Raw genomic sequence first — 24,449 nt, forward strand, 5'->3', positions numbered from 1 at the left:
TCCCAAGAGACATGCATAAGCACAATAGCTAGGGCAATAGGAGTTAAGTCCCAACCACAATCGTATTGAATTATCAAAAGAAATTCAAGCTTGCAAGAATATAGATAATATGGGTGAACACATGTGATTGAACTTTTGAACCCTCATCAGATGTGTATCCGCTCTATTCACTCAAGTGTTTAAGGGTTAATTCACTCAATTCTCTTCTAATCAAGCTTTCCAAAATTTGATTTTCTTCTAACAATCAACATTTATTCAATGCATGCATACATTCATCATGAGGTCTTTCATTTAGGTTGTAATGGGGTTAGGGTCAAGGTAGGATCATTTATGGTTAAGTGGACTAGAGTTTAGATCTTTGATTAGTATAGACTTTCCCACCTAACTATATAGTGACCTATACAAATTCAAACTATTCTAACTACCCATTCTTCACTTTTTCTTACATGTTCATGCATTCTATTCCTTGATTCATAACACTTATGCATTGATTCCTTTTTATTGACTTCTCTTTGGGGCGTTTTGTCCCCTTTTATTATTATTTTTCTTCTCTTTTCATTTTTTTCTATATTCATTTTTTTCTTTTTTTTTCATTTTATTTTCCTCCTCTTTTTCTTTTCTTTTTATACTTTGTGCAAGGACATCAATTGCATAAGGTCTTATACATTCAATCAAGACATGAATATGTTCCCAATTCCTAAATATGAAAGTGTACTACCCTTTTTATCCCATCCAATATTCCCACGCCTCACCAACTTTGAATAATAAATACTCTCACTAGCCTAGGCTAATCAAAGATCCCAACAAGGACTTTCATTGGTTTTCCGCCTTGGGCTTGTAATGTGCTAAAATGAGAACAAGTTGGTTAAGCATAGGCTCAAAATTGGCTAACAATAGAGAGTAAAAGGTAGTCTATTTGGGTAAGTGGGCTAATGAAATAATGGCCTCAATCATACAAATACATGAATACACAAAATAATGGACATAAAGAGTCAAACAAATCAAGGATCACAATCATAGAAAGAGAACAATTTCACACAAGAATGGAAAATAAGTGGTTATAAAATGTAACCACATCAATAGGCTCAAGTCTCACAAGCTTGTGTTCTTAATTCAATACATGCTTCACAAAATAAGAATTCAAGCAAGTTTCACCAAAAATTTTCTTCAATCAATTGGGTTGGTGCCCTATAATTAAATTTCTTGAAAAATTCTCAATATTTGACTAAGCATTGAAAAATTCAAAAATTTTCCTTAGTTTACCCTTTTCCTTCCTTTTTCACTTAAAACCAATTCCTTTTGCAAAAAGGGTAACTAAGTTTTTGCAATTCAAAATATGGTTTCTAATCACAACCACAAACTAAAAAGAAAGATATGCAAAAATGTATAAAGAAAAATCCCACTGAAAGTATGGAATCTATCATTTAAAACATCTAAAGATATCCAAAAGCATCAAAATATCTAAAATCCAAAATAAGCAGTAAAGGTATCCAAAATGAGCCAAAATAGCAAGAGTATCCAAAATAAACTCGAACTGCATCAAATATATACAAAAGATATGCAAGATAAGATAACTAGGAAAGTGGCCAAAATGTTCACTGGTCCTCTAATGATGCTACCGGTGACCTCCCCACACTTAAGATCGAGCATCATCCTCGATGCTAAACTGGAGGATCAGTGGGAGGTACAACGGTAGGTGCTGAATCTGTCTGAGGCTGTGGGGTCGGCTCCTCATGGGTCTGTGGAGTCTCTGTAGTGTCAGGAGTGGCTGGAGGTGCATCCTGCTGAGTCGGCGCATCCGCATCCTTCTACTGATGATCCTGCTCATCGGAGGCCGGGGAGTCTGGAAGCGGAGGTAACTCAGCGTCGAGGGAGATGAGTGTCTGATCCATCCGATCCAGTCGGTGCCTGACATGGTGCCTCTCGCACTCCAAGAACCGAAACAGACGCTGGACCAGTAGGTAAGTGGGATCAGGTGCTGAATGAGGAGCTGTCGAAGAAGATGGAGCTGCTGCTGTAGAAGAAGACGGGGCTGCTATAGGGGCTGAAGGTCCAGCTGTCCCTACTACTGCTCTAGCCCGAGACCGGTGATGAGCGGATAATTTATACGCTTTTTGGCATTATTTTTAGTGTGTTTTTAGTATATTTGGTTGAGTTTTTAGTATATTTTTATTAGTTTTTAGTTAAAATTCACTTTTCTGGACTTTACTATGAGTTTGTGTGTTTTTCTGTGATTTCATGTATTTTCTGGCTGAAATTGAGGGACCTGAGCAAAAATTTGATTCAGAGACTAAAAAGGACTGCAGATGCTGTTGGATTCTGACCTCCCTGCACGCGAAGTAGATTTTCTGGAGCTACAGAAGCCCAATTGGCGCGCTCTCAACGGCGTTGGAAAGTAGACATCCTGGGCTTTCCAGCAATATATGATAGTCCATACTTTGCCCAAGATTTAATGGCCCAAACCGGCGTTCAAAGTCACCCTCAGAATTCCCAGCGTTAAACGCCGGAACTGGCACCAAAATGGGAGTTAAACGCCCAAACTAGCATAAAAGCTGGCGTTTAACTCCAAGAAGAGTCTCTACACGAAAATGCTTCAATGCTCAGCCCAAGCACACACCAAGTGGGCCCGGAAGTAGATTTTTATGTCATTTACTCATCTCTGTACACCCTAAGCTACTAGTTCTCTATATATAGGACCTTTTACTATTGTATTTTCATCTGTGGATCTTAGATCATCTTTAGGTCTTTGAATCCTTTGATCATGTTCTGGGGGCTGGCCTCACGGCCATGCCTAGACCTTGTTCTTATGTATTTTCAACGGTGGAGTTTCTACACACCATAGATTAAGGTGTGGAGCTCTGCTGTACCTCGAGTATTAATGCAATTACTACTGTTCTTCTATTCAATTCCGCTTGTTCTTATTCTAAGATATTCATTCGCACTCAAGAACTTGATGAATGTGATGATTATGTGACGCTCATCATCATTCTCACTTATGAACAAAGTGACTGACAACCACTTTTGTTCTACAAGCAAACGAGGCTCTAATGTTTATCTCTTGGATTCCTGATACACGACGCATGGTTGATCGCCTGACAACCGAGTGCTCGCCTGACAAATGAGCCAGCCATTCCGTGAGATCAGGGTCTTCGTGTTATAGGCAAGAACTGATGGCGGCATTCAAGAGAATCTGGAAGGTCTAACCTTGTCTGTGGTATTCTGAGTAGGATTCAATGATTGAATGACTGTGACGTGCTTCAAACTCCTGAGGGCGGGGCGTTAGTGACAAATGCAAAAGAATCACTGGATTCTATTCTGGCCTGATCGAGAACCGACAGATGGATAGCCGTGCCGTGACAGGGTGCGTTGAACATTTCCACTGAGAGGATGGGAGGTAGCCACTGACAACGGTGAAACCCTTGCATAAGCTTGCCATGGAAAGGAGTAAGAAGGATTGGATGAAGACAGTAGGAAAGCAGAGAGACGGAAGGGACCAAGCATCTTCATACGCTTATCTGAAGCTCTCACCAATGATATACATAAGTATCTCTATCTTTATCTTTATGTTTTATTCATATATCATCTATATCCATTTAAGTCTGCCTGACTAAGATTTACAAGGTGACCATAGCTTGCTTCATACCAACAATCTCCGTGGGATCGACCCTTACTCGCGTAAGGTTTATTACTTGGACGACCCAGTGCACTTGCTGGTTAGTTGTGCAAAGTTGTGTTTATGCCCTGGTATTGAGCACCAAGTTTTTGGGGCCATTACTAGGGATTATTTGAGTTGTGAAAAGTAGTGATCACAATTTCGCACACTAAGTTTTTGGCGCCGTTGCCGGGGATTGTTTCGTGTATGGACAACTGATGGTTCATTTTGTTGCTTAGATTAGGTGTTTTTCAGAATTCTTAAGAATGAGTTCTAGAGTTTCATGATGATCTGTTGAAGTCTGGCTGGCGGTAAAGCCATGTCTAATCATATTGGACCGAGGTTTCAACTTATCATCACAAGAGCTTGTTGATTTCTATCAATCTTGCTATTGGAGCAATGATCTGCTAAGGCTTGGCTGGCATTTACCATGTCTAGTATTTTGGACCGAAGCTTTCTTTGAAAGCTTGGCTGGTTGTGAAGCCATGTCTAATTCCTGGACCGGAGTCTTAGACTAGCATTGCAATGATTCCTGGAATCCAAATTAAGAATTCTGAAACCTTTATTTTCTATTTTCATATAATTTTCGAAAAAGCACAAAAAAAATTACAAAATCATAAAAACCAAAAATATTTTATGTTTCTTGTTTGAGTCTAGTGTCTAATTTTAAGTTTGGTGTCTTGCATGCATTGTTTATATAATCTTGGTTCTATTTTCAAGTCAATAGTACAGGGAACTGAAGATTCAGAACATGCAGCAGAAGAATTTCACAGAAAAAGCTGGGCGTTCAAAAACGCCCAGTGAAGAAGGACAGACTGGCGTTTAAACGCCAGCCAGGGTGCCTGGTTGGGCGTTTAACGCCTAAAAAGGTAGTGCATTGGGCGTTAAATGCCAGAATGTGCACCATTCTGGGCGTTTAACGCCAGGATGGCACAAGAGGGAAGATTCTGTTTTTAATTCAGATTTTTTTCAAGTTTTCAAAGTTTTTCAAAATCAAATCTTTTTCAAATCAAATCTTTTCAATCAAATATTTTCAAAATCAATTTCTTTCCTTTTTCAAAGATACTTGCTAACAATTAATGATTTGATTGAACATTTCAAGTATGTTGCCTTTTCTGTTGAGAGAGGTTTAATGTTTGAATCATATCTTTTCTTGTTAGGCAAGTCATTAATTTTTAAAATCAAATCTTTTTAAAATTATTTTCAAATCATATCTTTTCAATCACATCTTTTTCAAAATAGTTTTTAATCATATCTTTTTGATTTCTAATTTCAAAATCCTTTTTCAAAAATCACTTGATTTCTTTCCCACTTTTAGTTTTCGAAAATTATCAATCAATTTTTCAAAATGTTCTGAAAATCTTTTTAACTTAATTTTCAAAAAAAAATCTCTTCCCCTCTTCTCACATCCTTCTATTTGTGGAGTACCACTCCTCCTCAATGCACAATTCGAACTCTATCTCACTGAGTTCGAATTCTTCTACCTCTTTCTTCTATTTTTCTGTCCCTCTGACACCTCAAGGAATCTCTATACTGTGACATAGAGGATTCCATATTTTCTTGTTCTCTTCTCTTTCATATGAGCAGGAGCAAAGACAAAAGCATTCTTGTTGAGGCTGATCCTGAACCTGAAAGGACCTTGAAGTGAAAGCTAAGAGAAGCTAAGGCACAACTCTCTGTAGAGGACCTAACAGAAATCTTCAAAGAAGAAGACATGGCAGCCGAAAACAACAACAATGCAAACAATGCAAGGAAGGTGCTGGGTGACTTCACTGCACCTACTCCCGACTTCTATGGGAGAAGCATCGCTATCCCTGCCATTGGAGCAAACAACTTTGAGCTTAAGCCTCAATTAGTTTCTCTAATGCAACAGAATTGCAAGTTCCATGGACTTCCATTGGAAGATCCTCATCAGTTTTTAGCTGAATTCTTGCAAGTCTGTGACACTGTCAAGACTAATGGGGTTGACCCTGAGGTCTACAGACTTATGCTATTCACCTTTGCTGTAAGAGACAGAGCTAGGACATGGTTGGACTTACAACCTAAAGAAAGCCTGGACTCATGGGAAAAGCTAGTCAATGCCTTCTTGGCAAAGTTCTTTCCACCTCAAAAATTGAGTAAGCTTAGAGTGGAAGTCCAAACCATCAGACAGAAGGATGGAGAATCCCTCTATGAAGCTTGGGAAAGATACAAACAATTAATCAGAAAATGTCCTTCTGACATGCTTTCTGAATGGAGCATCATAGGTATTTTCTATGATGGTCTCTCTGAACTATCCAAGATGTCTTTGGATAGCTCTGCTGGAGGATCTCTTCATCTGAAGAAGACGCCTACAGAAGCTCAAGAACTAATTGAAATGGTTGCAAATAACCAATTCATGTACACTTCTGAAAGGAATCCTGTGAACAATGGGACAAATCAGAAGAAAGGAGTTCTTGAGATTGATACTCTGAATGCCATTCTGGCTCAGAATAAGATATTGACTCAACAAGTCAATTTGATTTCTCAAAGTCTGTCTGGAATGCAAAATGCACCAAGCAGTACTAAGGATGCTTCATCTGAGGAAGAAGCTTATGATCCTGAGAACCCTTCAATGGAAGAGGTGAATTACCTGGGAGAACCCTATGGAAACACCTATAATTCTTCATGGAGAAATCACCCAAATTTCTCATGGAAGGATCAACAGAGACCTCAACAAGGTTTCAACAACAATAATAGTGGAAGAAACAGGTTTAGCAATGGCAAGCCTTTTCCATCATCTTCTCAGCAACAGACAGAGAATTCTAAGCAGAACCACTCTGACTTAGTGGTCGGCGAAATTGTGAACTATACTTTTTCACAACTCTCATAATCCCTGGTAATGGCTCCAAAAACTTGGTGCGCTTAATACCATGGCATTACACAACTTCGCACAACTAACCAGCAAGTGCACTGGGTCGTCCAAGTAATAAAACCTTACGTGAGTAAGGGTCGATCCCACGGAGATTGTTAGTAATGAAGCAAGCTATGGTCATCTTGTAAATCTTAGTCAGGCAAACTCAGATATATATGGTGATGAACGAAAATAACATAGAAGATAAAGATAGTGATACTTATGTATATCATTGGTGTATGAGCTTCAGACAAGTGTATGAAGATGCCTTCCCTTCCGTCTCTCTGCTTTCCTACAGCCTTCATCCAATCCTTTCTTACTCCCTTCCATGGCAAGCTCGTATAGGGTCTCACTGTTGTCAGCAGCTACCTCCCATCCTCTCAGTGAAAGCGATTGCATATGTCCTGTCACGGCATAGCGGAATTCATCTGTCGGTTCTCAATCAGGCGCGGAATAGAATCCAGTGATTCTTTTGCGTTATCACTAACGCCCCCGCCCTCAGGGTTTGAAGCACGTCACAGTCATTCAGTCATTGAATCCTACTCAGAACACCACAGACAAGGTTAGACCTTCCGGATTCTCTTGAATGCTGCCATCAGGTCCTGCCTATACCACGAAGACTCCGAAGAATCCAAGATATTCACTAAGCCTCGAATGCTTGTAGAACAAGAATGGTTGTCAATCACCTTGTTCATAGGTGAGAGTGGTGATGGGCGTCAATCATCACCATCATCATGTTGAAGAACAAGTGATATCTTGGTAAAAGAACAAGCGGAATGAATGGAAGAACAATAGTAATTGCATTAATACTCGAGGTACAGCAGAGCTCCACACCCTTAATCTATGGTGTGTAGAAACTCCACCGTTGAAAATACATAAGAACAGGGTCTAGGCATGGCCGAATGGCCAGCCTCCCAGAGGTCTAAGATAGCATAAAACAAAGATAGCTACCAAAGTCTCGATACAAATACAATAGTAAAAGGTCCTACTTATAGATAACTAGTAGCCTAGGTGTACAAAGATGAGTAAATGACATAAAAATCCACTTCCGGGCCCACTTGGTGTGTGCTTGGGCTGAGCAATCAAGGAAATTCGTGTAGAGAACTTTTCTGGAGTTAAACGCCAGCTCCCATGCCAGTTTGGGCGTTTAACTCCAACTTTTATTCCTGTTCCGGCGTTTAACGCTGGAATTCCTGAGGCCGGATTGCTTTGCGGGTTTGGGCCATCAAATCTTGGACAAAGTATGGACTATTATATTGCTGGAAAGCCCTGGATGTCTACTTTCCAACGCCGTTGAGAGCGCGCCAATTGGGCTTCTGTAGCTCCAGAAAATCCACTTCGAGTGCAGGGAGGTCAGAATCCAACAGCATCTGCAGTCCTTTTTGGTCTCTGAATCAGATTTTTGCTCAGGTCCCTCAATTTCAGCCAGAAAATACCTGAAATCACAGAAAAACACACAAACTCATAGTAAAGTCCAGAAAAGTGAATTTTAAATAAAAACTAATAAAAATGTACTAAAATCTAACTAAAAGATATCAAAAACATACTAAAAACAATGCCAAAAAGTATACAAATTATCCGCTCATCACAACACCAAACTTAAATTGTTGCTTGTCCTCAAGCAACTGAAAATCAAATAAGATCAAAAGAAGAGAATATGCAATGAATTCCAAAAACATCTGTGAAGATCAGTATTAACTAGATGAGCGGGGCTTTTAACCTTCTGTCTCTGAACAGTTTTGGCATCTCAATCTATCCCTTGAAATTCAGAATGGTTGGCTTCTTTAGGAACTCAGAGTCCAGATAGTGTTAATGATTCTCCTAGTAAAGTATGATGATTCTTGAACATAGCTATTTATTGAGTCTTGGCTGTGGCCCAAAGCACTCTGTCTTCCAGTATTACCACCGGATACATACATGCCACAGACACATGATTGGGTGAACCTTTTCAGATTGTGACTCAGCTTTGCTAAAGTCCCCAATTAGAGGTGTCCAGGGTTCTTAAGCACACTCTTATTTGCCTTGGATCACAACTTTATTTCTTTTCTTTTTCTTTCTTTTCTTTCTTTTTTTTTCGATTTTTTTTTTTTTTCGGTTTTTTTTTTTCTTTTTTTTTTTTTTTGAATAGCTTTTTCTTGCTTCAAGAATCATTTTATTGATTTTTCAGATCCTCAGTAACATGTCTCCTTTTTCATCATTCTTTCAAGAGCCAACATTCATGAACCACAAATTCAAGATACATATGCACTGTTTACACATACATTCAGAGAACAAAAATATTGCCACCACATCAAAATAATTAAACTATTATAAAATTCAAAATTCATGCAATTCTTCCTTTTTCAATTAAGCACATTTTTATTCAAGAAAGGTGATGGATTCATAGGACATTCATAACTTTAAGGCATAGACACTAAGACACTAATGATCATAAGACACAAACATGGATAACATAAAGCATAAAAATTTCGAAAAACAAGGGAATAAAGAACAAGGAAATCAAGGAATGGGTCCACCTTAGTGATGGCGGCTCTTCCTTGCTTTTGAAGGTCCTATGGAGTGCTTGAGCTCCTCAATGTCTCTTCCTTGTCTTTGTTGCTCCTCCCTCATGATTCTTTGATCTTCTCTAATTTCATGGAGGAGAATGGAGTGTTCTTGATGCTCCACCCTTAGTTGTCCCATGTTGGAACTTAATTCTCCTAGGGAGGTGTTTAGTTGCTCCCAATAGTTTTGTGGAGGAAAGTTCATCCCTTGAGGAATCTCAGGGATTTCTTGATGAGAGGGGTCTCTTGTGTATTCCATCCTTTTCTTGGTGATGGGCTTGTCCTCATCAATGGGGATATCTCCTTCTATGTCAACTCCAACTGAATAACAGAGGTGACAAATGAGGTGAGGAAAGGCTAACCTTGCCACAGTGGAGGTCTTGTCCGCCACCTTATAGAGTTCTTGGGCTATAACCTCATGAACCTCTATTTCCTCTCCAATCATGATACTATGGATCATGATGGCCCGGTCTATGGTAACTTCGGACCGGTTGCTAGTGGGAATGATTGAGCGTTGTATGAACTCTAACCATCCTCTAGCCACGGGTTTGAGGTCATGCCTTCTCAATTGGACCGGCTTTCCTCTTGAATCTTGCTTCCATTGTGCGCCCTCTTCACATATGACTGTGAGGACTTGGTCCAACCTTTGATCAAAGTTGACCCTTCTAGTGAAAGGATGCTCATCTCCTTGCATCATAGGCAAGTTGAACGCCACCCTCACACTCTCCGGACTAAAATCCAAGTATTTCCCCCGAACCATAGTAAGATAATTCTTTGGATTCGGGTTCACACTTTGGTCATGGTTCTTTGTGATCCATGCATTGGCATAGAACTCTTGAACCATCAAGATTCCAACTTGTTGAATGGGGTTGGTGAGAACTTCCCAACCTCTTCTTTGGATCTCATGGCGGATCTCCGGATATTCACCCTTTTTGAGTAAAAAGGGGACTTCGGGGATCACCTTCTTCAAGGCCACAACTTCATAGAAGTGGTCTTGATGCACCTTTGAGAGGAATCTATCCATCTCCCATGACTCGGAGGTGGAAGCTTTTGCTTTCCCTTTCCTCTTTTTAGAGGTTTCTCCGGCCTTTGGTGCCATAATGGTTATGGAAAAACGAAAAAACGCTTTTACCACACCAAACTTAAAATGTTTGCTCGTCCTCGAGCAAAAGAAGAAAGAAAGGAGTAGAAGAAGAAGAAATGAGGAAGAGGGGGAGGGTAGTGTGTTCGGCCAAAGGGGAAGAAGTGGTCTTTAGGTTGTGTGAAAATGAAGGGTTGAAGAAGGGTATTTATAGGAGAGAGGGGGTAAAGGTTCGGCCATTTGAGGGTGGGTTTGGGAGGGAAAGTGGTTTGAATTTGAAGGGTGAGGTTGGTGGGGTTTTATGAAGGATGGATGTGAGTGGTGAAGAGAAAGATGGGATTTGATAGGTGAGGGGTTTTTGGTGAAGAGGTGTTGAGGTGATTGGTGAATGGGGGAAGAAGAGAGAGAGTGATGGTAGGGTCCTGTGGGGTCCACAGATCCTGTAGTGTCAAGGAAAAGTCATCCTTGCACCAAATGGCATCAAAATCCACGTTTTGACCCATTTCTGGCGTTAAACGCCGGGCTGGTGCCCATTCCTGGCGTTTAACGCCAGGTTGTTGCCCTTTACTGGCGTTTAACGCCAGTCTGGTGCCCTTTTCTGGCGTTAAACGCCCAGAAAGGTGCCAGACTGGGCGTTAAACGCCCAACTGCTAGGCTGACTGGCGTTTGAACGCCAGCAGCATCTTCCTCCAGGGTGTGCTGTTTTTCTTCCTGTTTTTCATTTTGTTTTTGCTTTTTTCATTGTTTTTGTGACTTCTTATGATCATCAACCTACAAAAAAGATAAAATAACAAAAGAAAATAATTAATTATAAAACATTGGGTTGCCTCCCAACAAGCGCTTCTTTAGTGTCATTAGCTTGACAGAGGACTCCCATGGAGCCTCAGAAACACTCAGAACCGTGTTGAAACCTCCCAACACCAAACTTAGAGTTTGAATGTGGGGTTTCAACACCAAACTTAGAGTTTGGTTGTGGCCTCCCAACACCAAACTTAGAGTTTGACTGTGGGGCTCTGTTTGGCTCTGTTTTGAGAGAAGCTCTTCATGCTTCCTCTCCATGATGATAGAGGGATATCCTTGGGCCTTAAACACCATGGATTCTTCATTCACTTGAATGATCAACTCTCCTCTATCAACATCAATCACAGCCTTTGCTGTGGCTAGGAATGGTCTGCCAAGGATGATGGATTCATCCATGCACTTCCCAGTCTCTAGGACTATGAAATCAGTAGGAATGTAATGGTCTTCAATCTTCACCAAAACATTCTCTATAAGTCCATGAGCTTGTTTTCTTGAATTGTCTGCCATCTCTAATGAGATTCTTGCAGCTTGCACCTCAAGGATCCCTAATTTCTCCATTACAGAGGGGGGCATGAGGTTTACACTTGACCCTAAGTCACACAAGGCCTTCTTGAAGGTCATGGTGCCTATGGTACAAGGTATAGAAAACTTCCCAGGATCCTGCCTCTTTTGAGGTAGTTTCTGCCTAGACAAGTCATCCAGTTCTTTGGTGAGCAAGGGAGGTTCATCCTCCCAAGTCTCATTTCCAAATAACTTGTCATTTAGTTTCATGATTGCTCCAAGGTATTTAGCAACTTGCTCTTCAGTAACATACTCATCCTCTTCAGAGGAAGAATACTCATCAGAGCTCATGAATGGCAGAAGTAAGTCCAATGGAATCTCTATGGTCTCATTTTGAGCCTCAGATTCCCATGGTTCCTCATTGGGGAACTCACTGGAGGCCAGTGCACGCCCATTGAGGTCTTCCTCAGTGGCGTTCACTGCCTCTCCTTCCTCCCAGAATTCGGCCATGTCTATGGCTTTGCACTCTCCTTTTGGATTTCTTCTGTGTTACTTGGGAGAGTGCTTGGAGGAAGTTCAGTAATTTTCTTGCTCAGCTGACCCACTTGTCCTTCCAAATTCCTAATGGAAGATCTAGTTTCAGTCATGAAACTTTGAGTGGTTTTGATCAGATCAGAGACCATGGTTGCTAAGTCAGAATTATTCTGCTTAGAGCTCTCTGTCTGTTGCTGAGAAGATGATGGAAAAGGCTTGCCATTGCTAAACCTGTTTCTTCCACCATTATTGTTATTGAAACCTTGTTGAGGTCTCTCTTGATTCTTCCATGAGAGATTTGGGTGATTTCTCCATGAAGAATTATAGGTGTTTCCATAGGGTTCTCCTAGGTAATTCACCTCTTCCATGGAAGGGTTCTCAGGATCCTAAGCTTCTTCCTTAGATGAAGCATCCTTAGTACTGTTTGGTGCATTTTGCATTCCAGACAGACTTTGAGAAATCAAATTGACTTGTTGAGTCAATATCTTATTCTGAGCCAATATGGCATTCAGAGTGTCAATCTCAAGAACTCCTTTCTTCTGACTAGTCCCATTGTTCACAGGATTTCTTTCAGAAGTGTACATGAATTGGTTATTTGCAACCATTTCAATCAGTTCTTGAGCTTCAGTAGGCGTCTTCTTCAGATGAAGAGATCCTCCTGCAGAGCTATCCAAGGACATCTTAGATAGTTCAGAGAGACCATCATAGAAAATACCTATGATGCTCCATTCAGAAAGCATGTCAGAAGGACATTTTCTGATTAATTGTTTGTATCTTTCCCAAGCTTCATAGAGGGATTCTCCATCCTTTTGTCTAAAGGTTTGGACTTCCACTCTAAGCTTACTCCATCTTTGTGGTGGAAAGAATTTTGCCAAGAAGGCATTGACTAGCTTTTCCCATGAGTCCAGGCTTTCTTTAGGTTGAGAGTCCAACCATATTCTAGCTCTGTCTCTTACAGCAAAGGGAATAGCATCAGTCTATAGACTTCAGGGTTAACCCCATTAGTCTTGACTGTGTCACAGATTTGCAAGAATTCAGCTAAAAACTGATGAGGATCTTCCATTGGAAGTCCATGGAACTTGCAATTCTGTTGCATTAGAGAAACTAATTGAGGCTTAAGCTCAAAGTTGTTTGCTCCAATGGCAGGGATAGAGATGCTTCTCCCATAAAAATCAGGAGTAGGTGCAGTAAAGTCACCCAGCACCTTCCTTGCATTGTTTGCATTGTTGTTGTTTTCTGCTGCCATGTTTTCTTCCTTGAAGAATTCGGTCAGGTCCTCTAAAGAGAGTTGTGCTTTGGCTTCTCTTAGCTTTCTCTTCAAAGTCCTTTCAGGTTCAGGATCAGCTTCAACAAGAATGCCTTTGTCCTTGCTCCTGCTCATATGAAAGAGAAGGGAACAAGAAAATGTGGAATCCTCTATGTCACAGTATAGAGATTCCTTTAAGTGTCAGAGGAAAAGAGAAATAGAAAGAAGAAGGAGAAGATAAATTCGAACTTTAGTTAGATAAGGTTCGAATTGTGCATTGAGAAGGAGTGGCACTCCATAAATAGAAGGATGTGGGAAGGAGGGAAGTTTATTTTCGAAAATCAAGTGAAAAATTTTGAAGTTATTTTGAAAACATTAATTAATTTTCGAAAATAAAAGTGGAAAAGAAACCAAGTGATTTTTGAAAAAGATTTTGAAATTAGAAATTAAAAAGATTTGATTGAAAACTGTTTTGAAAAAGATGTGGTTAAAAAGATTTAAAAAAATGTGATTGAGAAGATATGATTGAAAACTATTTGAAAAGATATGATTTTAAAAATGAATGACTTGCTTAACAAGAAAAGATATGATTTGAAACATTCAAACCTTTCTCAACAGAAAAGGTAACAATCTTGTGATGTTCAATCAAATCATTAATTGTTAGTAAGTATCTTTTAAAAAGGAAAGAAATTGATTTTGAAAACATTGATTGAAAAGATTTGATTTGAAAAAGATTTGATTTTGAAAAATTTGAAAAAAATTGATTTGAAAACAAATCTTCCCCCTGCACCATCCTGGCGTTAAACGCCCAGAATGGTATACATTCTGGCGTTTAACGCCCAAAATGCACCCTTTTTGGGCGTTAAACGCCCAACCAGGTACCCTGGCTGGCGTTTAAACGCCAGTCTGCCTTCTTCACTGGGCATTTTTGAATGCTCAGCTTTTTCTGTATAATTCCTCTGCAGCATGTTTTGAATCTTCAATTCTTTGTATCATTGACTTGAAAGGACACAAATTAAAAATATTTTTGGATTTTTTGATAATCAAAATGCAAAAGGAATCAATTAACAATGCATGCAAGACACCAAACTTAGCAGTTTGTGTACTACTGACACTAACAACATGAAAATGCATATGAGACACACAAATACTTCAAGTCAATAGAATTCAAAGATCAAAACAAAGAAATATATGCATGGATTCGAAAAATATAACAAAAACATGCATTTGACACTAAACTTAAGATGAGACTCTAGACTCAAACAAGAAATATTTTTGGGATTTTATGGTTTTGCAAATTTTTTTGTATTTTTCGAAAATTAAGTGAAAAAAGTATCAAAATTCTTAATGAGAATTCCAGGAATCAGTGCAATGCTAGTCTAAGGCTCCGGTCCAGGAATTAGACATGGCTTCACAGCCAGCCAAGCTTTCAAAGAAAGCTTCGGTCCAAAACACTAGACATGACCAAGGTCAGCCAAGCCTTAGCAAATCACTGCTCCAACAGCAAGATTGATACGAAATCAACAAGCTCTTGTGGTGATAAGTTGAAACCTCGGTCCAATCAGATTAGACATGGCTTCTCAGCCAGCCAGATTTCAACAAATCATCATGAAACTCTAGAATTCACCTTCAAGAATTTCGAAAAAAAAATACCTAATCTAAGCAACAAGATGAACCGTCAGTTGTCCAGCCTAAACAATCCCGGGCAATAACACCAAAAATTTGATGTTGTTGCCGGATCTTGGCTCTGATGTTACCAAAAGCTTGCTCAAAACATGAACAATCCCCGGCAACGGCGCCAAAAACTTGGTCGGCGAAATTGTGAACTATACTTTTTCACAACTCTCATAATCCCTGGTAATGGCTCCAAAAACTTGGTGCGCTTAATACCATGGCATTACACAACTTCGCACAACTAACCAGCAAGTGCACTGGGTCGTCCAAGTAATAAAACCTTACGTGAGTAAGGGTCGATCCCACGGAGATTGTTAGTAATGAAGCAAGCTATGGTCATCTTGTAAATCTTAGTCAGGCAAACTCAGATATATGGTGATGAACGAAAATAACATAGAAGATAAAGATAGTGATACTTATGTATATCATTGGTGTATGAGCTTCAGACAAGTGTATGAAGATGCCTTCCCTTCCGTCTCTCTGCTTTCCTACAGCCTTCATCCAATCCTTTCTTACTCCCTTCCATGGCAAGCTCGTATAGGGTCTCACTGTTGTCAGCAGCTACCTCCCATCCTCTCAGTGAAAGCGATTGCATATGTCCTGTCACGGCATAGCGGAATTCATCTGTCGGTTCTCAATCAGGCGCGGAATAGAATCCAGTGATTCTTTTGCGTTATCACTAACGCCCCCGCCCTCAGGGTTTGAAGCACGTCACAGTCATTCAGTCATTGAATCCTACTCAGAACACCACAGACAAGGTTAGACCTTCCGGATTCTCTTGAATGCTGCCATCAGGTCCTGCCTATACCACGAAGACTCCGAAGAATCCAGAGATATTCACTAAGCCTCGAATGCTTGTAGAACAAGAATGGTTGTCAATCACCTTGTTCATAGGTGAGAGTGGTGATGGGCGTCAATCATCACCATCATCATGTTGAAGAACAAGTGATATCTTGGTAAAAGAACAAGCGGAATTGAATGGAAGAACAATAGTAATTGCATTAATACTCGAGGTACAGCAGAGCTCCACACCCTTAATCTATGGTGTGTAGAAACTCCACCGTTGAAAATACATAAGAACAGGGTCTAGGCATGGCCGAATGGCCAGCCTCCCAGAGGTCTAAGATAGCATAAAACAAAGATAGCTACCAAAGTCTCGATACAAATACAATAGTAAAAGGTCCTACTTATAGATAACTAGTAGCCTAGGTGTACAAAGATGAGTAAATGACATAAAAATCCACTTCCGGGCCCACTTGGTGTGTGCTTGGGCTGAGCAATCAAGGAAATTCGTGTAGAGAACTTTTCTGGAGTTAAACGCCAGCTCCCATGCCAGTTTGGGCGTTTAACTCCAACTTTTATTCCTGTTCCGGCGTTTAACGCTGGAATTCCTGAGGCCGGATTGCTTTGCGGGTTTGGGCCATCAAATCTTGGACAAAGTATGGACTATTATATATTGCTGGAAAGCCCTGGATGTCTACTTTCCAACGCCGTTGAGAGCGCGCCAATTGGGCTTCTGTAGCTCCAGAAAATCCACTTCGAGTGCAGGGAGGTCAGAATCCAACAGCATCTGCAGTCCTTTTTGGTCTCTGAATCAGATTTTTGCTCAGGTCCCTCAATTTCAGCCAGAAAATACCTGAAATCACAGAAAAACACACAAACTCATAGTAAAGTCCAGAAAAGTGAATTTTAAATAAAAACTAATAAAATGTACTAAAATCTAACTAAAAGATATCAAAAACATACTAAAAACAATGCCAAAAAGTATACAAATTATCCGCTCATCACTTAGCAACCATGGTCTCTGATCTAATCAAAACCACTCAAAGTTTCATGACTGAAACAAGGTCCTCCATTAGGAATTTGGAGGCACAAGTGGGACAGCTGAGCAAGAAAGTTACTGAACTCCCTCCTAGTACTCTTCCAAGCAATACAGAAGAAAATCCAAAAGGAGAGTGCAAGGCCATCAACATGGCCGAATTTGGAGAGGAAGGAGAGGAAGTGAACGCCACTGAGGAAGACTTCAATGGGCGTGCACTAGCCTCCACTGAGTTCCCCAATGAGGAATCATGGGAATCTGAGGCTCAAAATGAGACCATAGAGATTCCATTGGACTTACTTCTGCCATTCATGAGCTCTGATGAGTATTCCTCCTCTGAAGAGGATGAGTATGTCACTGAAGAGCAAGTTGCTAAATACCTTGGAGCAATCATGAAGCTAAATGACAAGTTATTTGGAAATGAGACTTGGGAGAACGAACCTCCTTTGCTCACCAAAGAACTAGAAGACTTGTCTAGGCAGAAATTACCTCAAAAGAGACAAGATCCTAGGAAGTTTTCAATACCTTGTACCATAGGCACCATGACCTTCAAGAAGGCTCTGTGTGACTTAGGGTCAAGTGTAAACCTCATGCCTCTCTCTGTAATGGAGAAGCTAGGGATCTTTGAGGTGCAAGCTGCAAGAATCTCACTAGAGATGGCAGACAATTCAAGAAAACAAGCTTATGGACTTGTAGAGGATGTTTTGGTGAAGATTGAAGACCATTACATCCCTGCTGATTTCATAGTCCTAGAGACTGGGAAGTGCATAGATGAATCCATCATCCTTGGCAGACCCTTCCTAGTCACAGCAAAGGCTGTGATTGATGTTGATAGAGGTGAACTGATCATTCAAGTGAATGAGGAGTCCTTTGTGTTTAAGGCTCAAGGATATCCCTCTGTCACCATGGAGAGGAAGCATGAAGAGCTTCTCTCAAAACAGAGTCAAATAGAGCCCCCACAGTCAAACTCCAAGTTTGGTATTGGGAGGCCATAACCAAACTCTAAGTTTGGTGTTGAACCCCCACATTCAAACTCTAAGTTTGGTGTTGGGAGGTTCCAACATTGCTCTGAGTATCTGTGAGGCTCCATAAGAGCCCTCTGTCAAGCTACTGACATTAAAGAAGCGCTTGTTGGGAGGTAACCCAATGTTATATTTTATCTATTTTTCTTTGTTATTTTATGTTTTCTGTAGGTTGATGATCATGAGAAGTCATAAAATCAATTGAAAAAGCAAAAACAAAATAAAAAAACAGGAAGAAAAACAGCACACCCTGGAGGAAGAACCTACTGGCGTTTAAACGCCAGTAAGGCTAGCAGGTGGGCGTTTAACGCCCAGTCTGGCACCATTCTGGGCGTTTAACGCCAGAAAGGGGCACCAGACTGGCGTTAAACGCCAGGAAAGGGCAAGAACCTGGCGTTAAACGCCAGAAATGGGCACCAGCCCGGCGTTTAACGCCAGAATTGGCTCAAAACGCATTTTTGCATGCCATTTGGTGCAGGGATGACTTTTCCTTGACACCTCAGGATCTGTGGACCCCACAGGATCCCCACCTACCCCACCACCCTCTCTCTTCTTCTCTACCCATTCACCAATCACCTCTACCACTTTTCCCCAAAAACCCCTCACCTATCAAATCCCACTATCCTCTTCACCACTCACATCCCTCCTTCATTTTCACACACCCTAAACACTACTTCTTCCCCCTTTGGCCGCAACATAAGCCTCCTTCATATCCTCCATTTTCTTCTTCTTCTACTCTCTTCTTTCTTCTTTTGCTCGAGGACGAGCAAACCTTTTAAGTTTGGTGTGGTAAAAGCATTGCTTTTTGTTTTTCCATAACCATTTATGGCATCCAAGGCCGGAGAAACCTCTAGAAAGAGGAAAGGGAAGGCAAAAGCTTCTACCTCCGAGTCATGAGAGATGGAGAGATTCATCTCAAGGGTGCATCAAGACCACTTCTATGAAGTTGTGGCCATGAAGAAGGGTCAACTTTGATCAAAAGGTTAGACCAAGTCCTCATAGATATCTGTGAAGAGGACGCCCAATGGAAGAGAAGTTCAAGAGGGAAGCCGATTCAACTGAGAAGGCATGACCTCAAGCCCATCACTAAGAAAAGGATGGAGCAAACAAGAGATCCTCCTCCTCATGAAGATGCCTCAAGGGATGCACTTTCCTCCACAAAACTATTGGGAGCAAATCAACACCTCCCTAGGAGAATTGAGTTCCAACATGGGACAACTAAGGGTGGAGCACCAAGAACACTCCATTCTCCTCCATGAAATTAGAGAAGATCAAAGAATCATGAGAGAGGAGCAACAAAGACAAGGAAGAGACATTGAGGAGCTCAAGCACTCCATAGGATCTTCAAGAGGAAGAACAAGCCGCCATCACTAAGGTGGACCCGTTCTTTAATTTCCTTGTTCTTTTGTTTTTCGAAATTTTCATGCTTATGTTTGTCTATGTTTGTGTCTTATGATCATTAGTGTCTTAGTGTCTATGCCTTAAAGTTATGAATGTCCTATGAATCCATCACCTTTCTTAAAAGAAAACTGTTTTTATCACAAAAGAACAAGAAGTACAGGATTTCAAATTCATCTTTAAAACTAGCTTAATTAGTTTGATGTGGTGACAATACTTTTTGTTTTCTGAATGTATGCTTGAACAGTGCATATGTCTTTTGAATTTGTTGTTCATGAATGTTAAAATTGTTGGCTCTTGAAAGAATGATGAAAAAGGAGACATGTTACTGAGGATCTGAAAAATCATAAAAATGATTCTTGAAACAAGAAAAAGCAGTGAATACAAAAAAAAACGAAAAAAAAAGAAGGAAAAAGAGAAAAAGAGAGAAAAAGAGAGAAAAAGAAATAAATAAAGTGTGATCCAAGGCAAAAAGAGTGTGCTTAAGAACCCTGGACACCTCTAATTGGGGACTCTAGTAAAGCTGAGTCACAATCTGAAAAGGTTCACCCAATTATGTGTCTGTGGCATGTATGTATCCGGTGGTAATACTGGAAGACAGAGTGCTTTGGGCCACGGCCAAGACTCATAAAGTAGCTGTGTTCAAGAATCATCATACTTAACTAGGAGAATCAATAACACTATCTGGATTCTGAGTTCCTAAAGAAGCCAATCATTCTGAATTTCAAAGGATAAAGTGAGATGCCAAAACTGTTCGGAGGCAAAAAGCTACTAGTCCCGCTCATCTAATTTGGAGCTAAGTTTCATTGATAATTTGGAGTCTATAGTATATTCTCTTCTTTTTTATATTATTTGATTTTCAGTTGCTTGGGGACAAGCAACAATTTAAGTTTGGTGTTGTGATGAGCGGATAATTTATACGCTTATTGGCATTGTTTTTAGTGTGTTTTTAGTATATTTAGTTGAGTTTTTAGTATATTTTTATTAGTTTTTAGTTAAAATTCACTTTTCTGGACTTTACTATGAGTTTGTGTGTTTTTCTATGATTTCAGGTATTTTCTGGCTGAAATTGAGGGACCTGAGCAAAAATCTGATTCAGAGACTAAAAAGGACTGCAGATGCTGTTGGATTCTGACCTCCCTGCACGCGAAGTAGATTTTCTGGAGCTACAGAAGCCCAATTGGCGCGCTCTCAACGGCGTTGGAAAGTAGACATCCTGGGCTTTCCAGCAATATATGATAGTCCATACTTTGCCCAATATTTGATGGCCCAAACCGGCGTTCAAAGTCACCCTCAGAATTCCCAGCGTTAAACGCTGGAACTGGCACCAAAATGGGAGTTAAACGCCCAAACTGGCATAAAAGCTGGCGTTTAACTCCAAGAAGAGTCTCTACACGAAAATGCTTCAATGCTCAGCCCAAGCACACACCAAGTGGGCCCGGAAGTGGATTTTTATGTCATTTACTCATCTCTGTACACCCTAGGCTACTAGTTCTCTATATATAGGACCTTTTACTATTGTATTTTCATCTGGGGATCTTAGATCATCTTTAGGTCTTTGAATCCTTTGATCATGTTCTGGGGGCTGGCCTCATGGCCATGCCTAGACCTTGTTCTTATGTATTTTCAACGGTGGAGTTTCTACACACCATAGATTAAGGTGTGGAGCTCTGCTGTACCTCGAGTATTAATGCAATTACTACTGTTCTTCTATTCAATTCCGCTTGTTCTTATTCTAAGATATTCATTCGCACTCAAGAACTTGATGAATGTGATGATTATGTGACGCTCATCATCATTCTCACTTATGAACAAAGTGACTGACAACCACTTTTGTTCTACAAGCAAACGAGGCTCTAATGTTTATCTCTTGGATTCCTGATACACGACGCATAGTTGATCGCCTGACAACCGAGCGCTCGCCTGACAAATGAGCCAGCCATTCCGTGAGATCAGGGTCTTCGTGGTATAGGCAAGAACTGATGGCGGCATTCAAGAGAATCCGGAAGGTCTAACCTTGTCTGTGGTATTCTGAGTAGGATTCAATGATTGAATGACTGTGACGTGCTTCAAACTCCTGAGGGCGGGGCGTTAGTGACAAATGCAAAAGAATCACTGGATTCTATTCTGGCCTGATCGAGAACCGACAGATGGATAGCCGTGCCGTGACAGGGTGCGTTGAACATTTCCACTGAGAGGATGGGAGGTAGCCACTGACAACGGTGAAACCCTTGCATAAGCTTGCCATGGAAAGGAGTAAGAAGGATTGGATGAAGACAGTAGGAAAGCAGAGAGACGGAAGGGATCAAGCATCTTCATACGCTTATCTGAAGCTCTCACCAATGATATACATAAATATCTCTATCTTTATCTTTATGTTTTATTCATATATCATCTATATCCATTTGAGTCTGCCTGACTAAGATTTACAAGGTGACCATAGCTTGCTTCATACCAACAATCTCCGTGGGATCGACCCTTACTCGCGTAAGGTTTATTACTTGGACGACCCAGTGCACTTGCTGGTTAGTTGTGCAAAGTTGTGTTTATGCCCTGGTATTGAGCACCAAGTTTTTGGGGCCATTACTAGGGATTATTTGAGTTGTGAAAAGTAGTGATCACAATTTCGCACACCAACCGGCGTCTGGCTGGGGGCTTCTCGTGCACCCAACCACCCCAAGGAATAGTAACCTCCTTGTCATCGTCATCTGGGGGTGGTGGTGTCACATCATCATCCAACCAGGGGACCTCAGCTAGGGCGGCCATACTGGTGACCAAAGTAGGGAATGGAAGTAAGCCACGAATATGCGCCCGCCACATACACTGCCGGATCAACTGAGGAAAATAAACTTCCTTCCCCTCCATAACACACCCAATCAGAAGTAGCATCTCCATAGGGATCTCAGAGAAGTGAGTGGTGGGTAAGACATAGTGGGCAAATATCATCTGCCAAGTCTTGGCCTCTCTAGTCAGCTGAGCAAAGAGCATCTCTTTAGGCTTAGTGTTGTTCGCATCCATGACCCAAGTAGCATCTGGTAAACCGATTACCCGCCTAAGCACCTCATAGTCAAAGGTCATGCTGTGAATAGCTAACTCAGCCTGTTGATGGGCGCAGGTGCCATCAGGAAGATGTCTGCACTGCAATGCCTCCTCAATAGCAGTCTCAGTGATCATAACCTCTCTACCCCTCAACTGAACTGAATCCAAAGTGGGACGGAAGAAGTTGCAATAGAATTTCTTCACCCAAGAGATGTTGATATCTCCCAAATCCCTATCAACAAAGTCCATACCCAACTCTAGGATCCGACTAGTAATTGATCGTCGTACATCATTAGGAAGGACAAGCTTCTTCTTAGTATTCAGTTTCTTCGTCCAATACTTAGAAAGGCGAAGGTCACAGTAAAGATTGGGAAACTTGGTTGCATCAGTAGAAGGTAGCAACTGATTTTCCTTTTCTTCATCATTCAATGGATTCTTAGCATAATTCATGTAAATGGAATGAATAGAGGGTGTAGAATGTTTTCTTTTCTTGGAGGTAGTGGCTATAGCTTTTTCTTTATCCGACATCCTGAAAAGTATGATAGAATATAAGCAATGAAGCACTTAGCACAAAGCAAAGAAAGCATGTTCAGGATATCACTTGGCCAATAAACAATCATGATGTGAACTGAACTTGATAGGTAAATTGGTAAACAAGTAAGCATAAGCGAACAAGTAAACCAAGAATGCAATGTCCACTAAAGTCAACAGCTCTAATTCATTAAGCAATGCTATCATCATACTTTTTTTGAAAGAATGGTTAAAGAGGGTTAAATGTGAGTGGAAGTCAAATGGTTAAAGAAATTAGTAAGTTAGAAAAGTGAATTAGTGGTATGATGATATTTAGGCTCAATAAAAGAGGGGTTGTGGCTAGACATAGAAATCAAGTTCACAATGTTTAATGTAAATCCCGGAAGTCGAAAGTAACGGGAATTAGCCCAAAATTATAATAAAGACCAAAATAAAATTAAATTTCTTGAAAATTGGGCAGCATCTCGGCTTAAAAGTGGATATTCCCGGATAGCAAAATAGCACAAACAGCATGATTACAACATCAATTAAGCACAACGGCAATGAGATAGCATTCAGCAACACAAATTGCAGAAAAGAGCAACCCAAAACCAATCATACAGCACCCAAGGAAACAAACAGCAGATTATGCACAAACGGAGCACTTATCAGGCCTAGAATCCTCTATCCAGTCCTAGCTACCTAACAGTAGATATATCTATCTAACCTAGCATGCAGAAACTACATTCTAATTAACTAAAATCAATCAGTAAAGAAAATTAAAGGAAACAGAGTTGAGGCCAGTAACCTGGGGCAGAGCAGAAAATGGAAATGGAGCTGGGATGGATGAGGGTTGAATCAGCAGCAGAGTCGCCGCCTTAGAAGGTGGTGACGGCAGAAAGAATGACAGGAAGTGAGGAGGACCTCACGGCGGCGGAGCAGCAGAGGCGCGCCGGTGGGGGAGGAGAGCAGCGGGGCAAGTGAGTGGGTGGTTGTGTGTGTGTGAACGAGGGAGTGAGGTTAGATGGGAGAGTGAGATCAGCGGCGGTCGGAGGGTGGTCGACGGCGGCGTGTGGTTTGTCCGAAAAGAGAAAGGGAAGAGAGGTAGAGGATGGTGACAGGGAGAAGAAGAGGGATGATAGGGAAAGGCAGAGGGGGTGGGTGACGACGGCGGCGCCACTGTTAGCGCCGCTGTTAGATTCATAGGCTCATGCTTTTCCCTTTTACTATAAGAGACAGAGCTAGAACATGGTTGGACTCACAACCTAAAAATAGCCTGGACTCTTGGGATAAGCTGGTCACGGCCTTCTTGGCTAAGTTCTTTCCTCCTCAAAAGCTGAGCAAGCTTAGAGTGGATGTTCAGACCTTCAAACAGAAAGATGGTGAATCCCTCTATAAAGCTTGGAAAAGATATAAGCAGATGACCAAAAGGTGTCCTTCTGACATGCTTTCAGAGTGGACCATTTTGGATATATTCTACTATGGTCTATCTGAGTTATCTAAGATGTCACTGGACCATTCTGCAGGTGGATCCATTCACCTAAAGAAAATGCATGCAGAAGCTCAAAAACTTATTAACATGATTGTAAATAACCAGTTCATGTACACTTCTGAGAGGAATTCCGTGAATAATGGGATGCCTCAGAGGAATGGAGTTCTTGAGATTGATGCTCTGAATGCCATATTGGCTCAGAAAAAAATGTTGACTCAGCAAGTCAACATGATTTCTCAAAGTCTGAATGGATGGAAAAATGCAT

General features: G+C 40.9%; 1 protein-coding gene and 2 non-coding genes across 3 annotated transcripts in view; 1 reads left to right on the forward strand and 2 right to left on the reverse strand.

Moving 5' to 3' along the window:
- The window catches only part of LOC130980743 (uncharacterized), a 47,560-nt gene extending 24,928 nt beyond the window's left edge, over nt 1-22,632 (reverse strand). The window contains exon 1 of the mRNA XM_057904393.1: nt 21,778-22,632. Within this exon, the coding sequence (XP_057760376.1) occupies nt 21,778-22,632 (855 nt within the window). The remainder of the gene's footprint in view (nt 1-21,777) is intronic.
- On the reverse strand, nt 5,772-5,879 carry LOC130984490 (small nucleolar RNA R71). Its single transcript, XR_009088426.1, has one exon. It is a non-coding gene; the product is annotated as a small nucleolar RNA R71 (small nucleolar RNA).
- Nucleotides 12,719-12,826, forward strand: LOC130984709 (small nucleolar RNA R71). Its single transcript, XR_009088624.1, has one exon. It is a non-coding gene; the product is annotated as a small nucleolar RNA R71 (small nucleolar RNA).
- Nucleotides 22,633-24,449: the final 1,817 nt, after the last annotated feature.

The sequence above is a fragment of the Arachis stenosperma genome, chromosome 5, assembly GCF_014773155.1.
Source record: "Arachis stenosperma cultivar V10309 chromosome 5, arast.V10309.gnm1.PFL2, whole genome shotgun sequence".
NCBI lineage: Eukaryota > Viridiplantae > Streptophyta > Magnoliopsida > Fabales > Fabaceae > Arachis > Arachis stenosperma.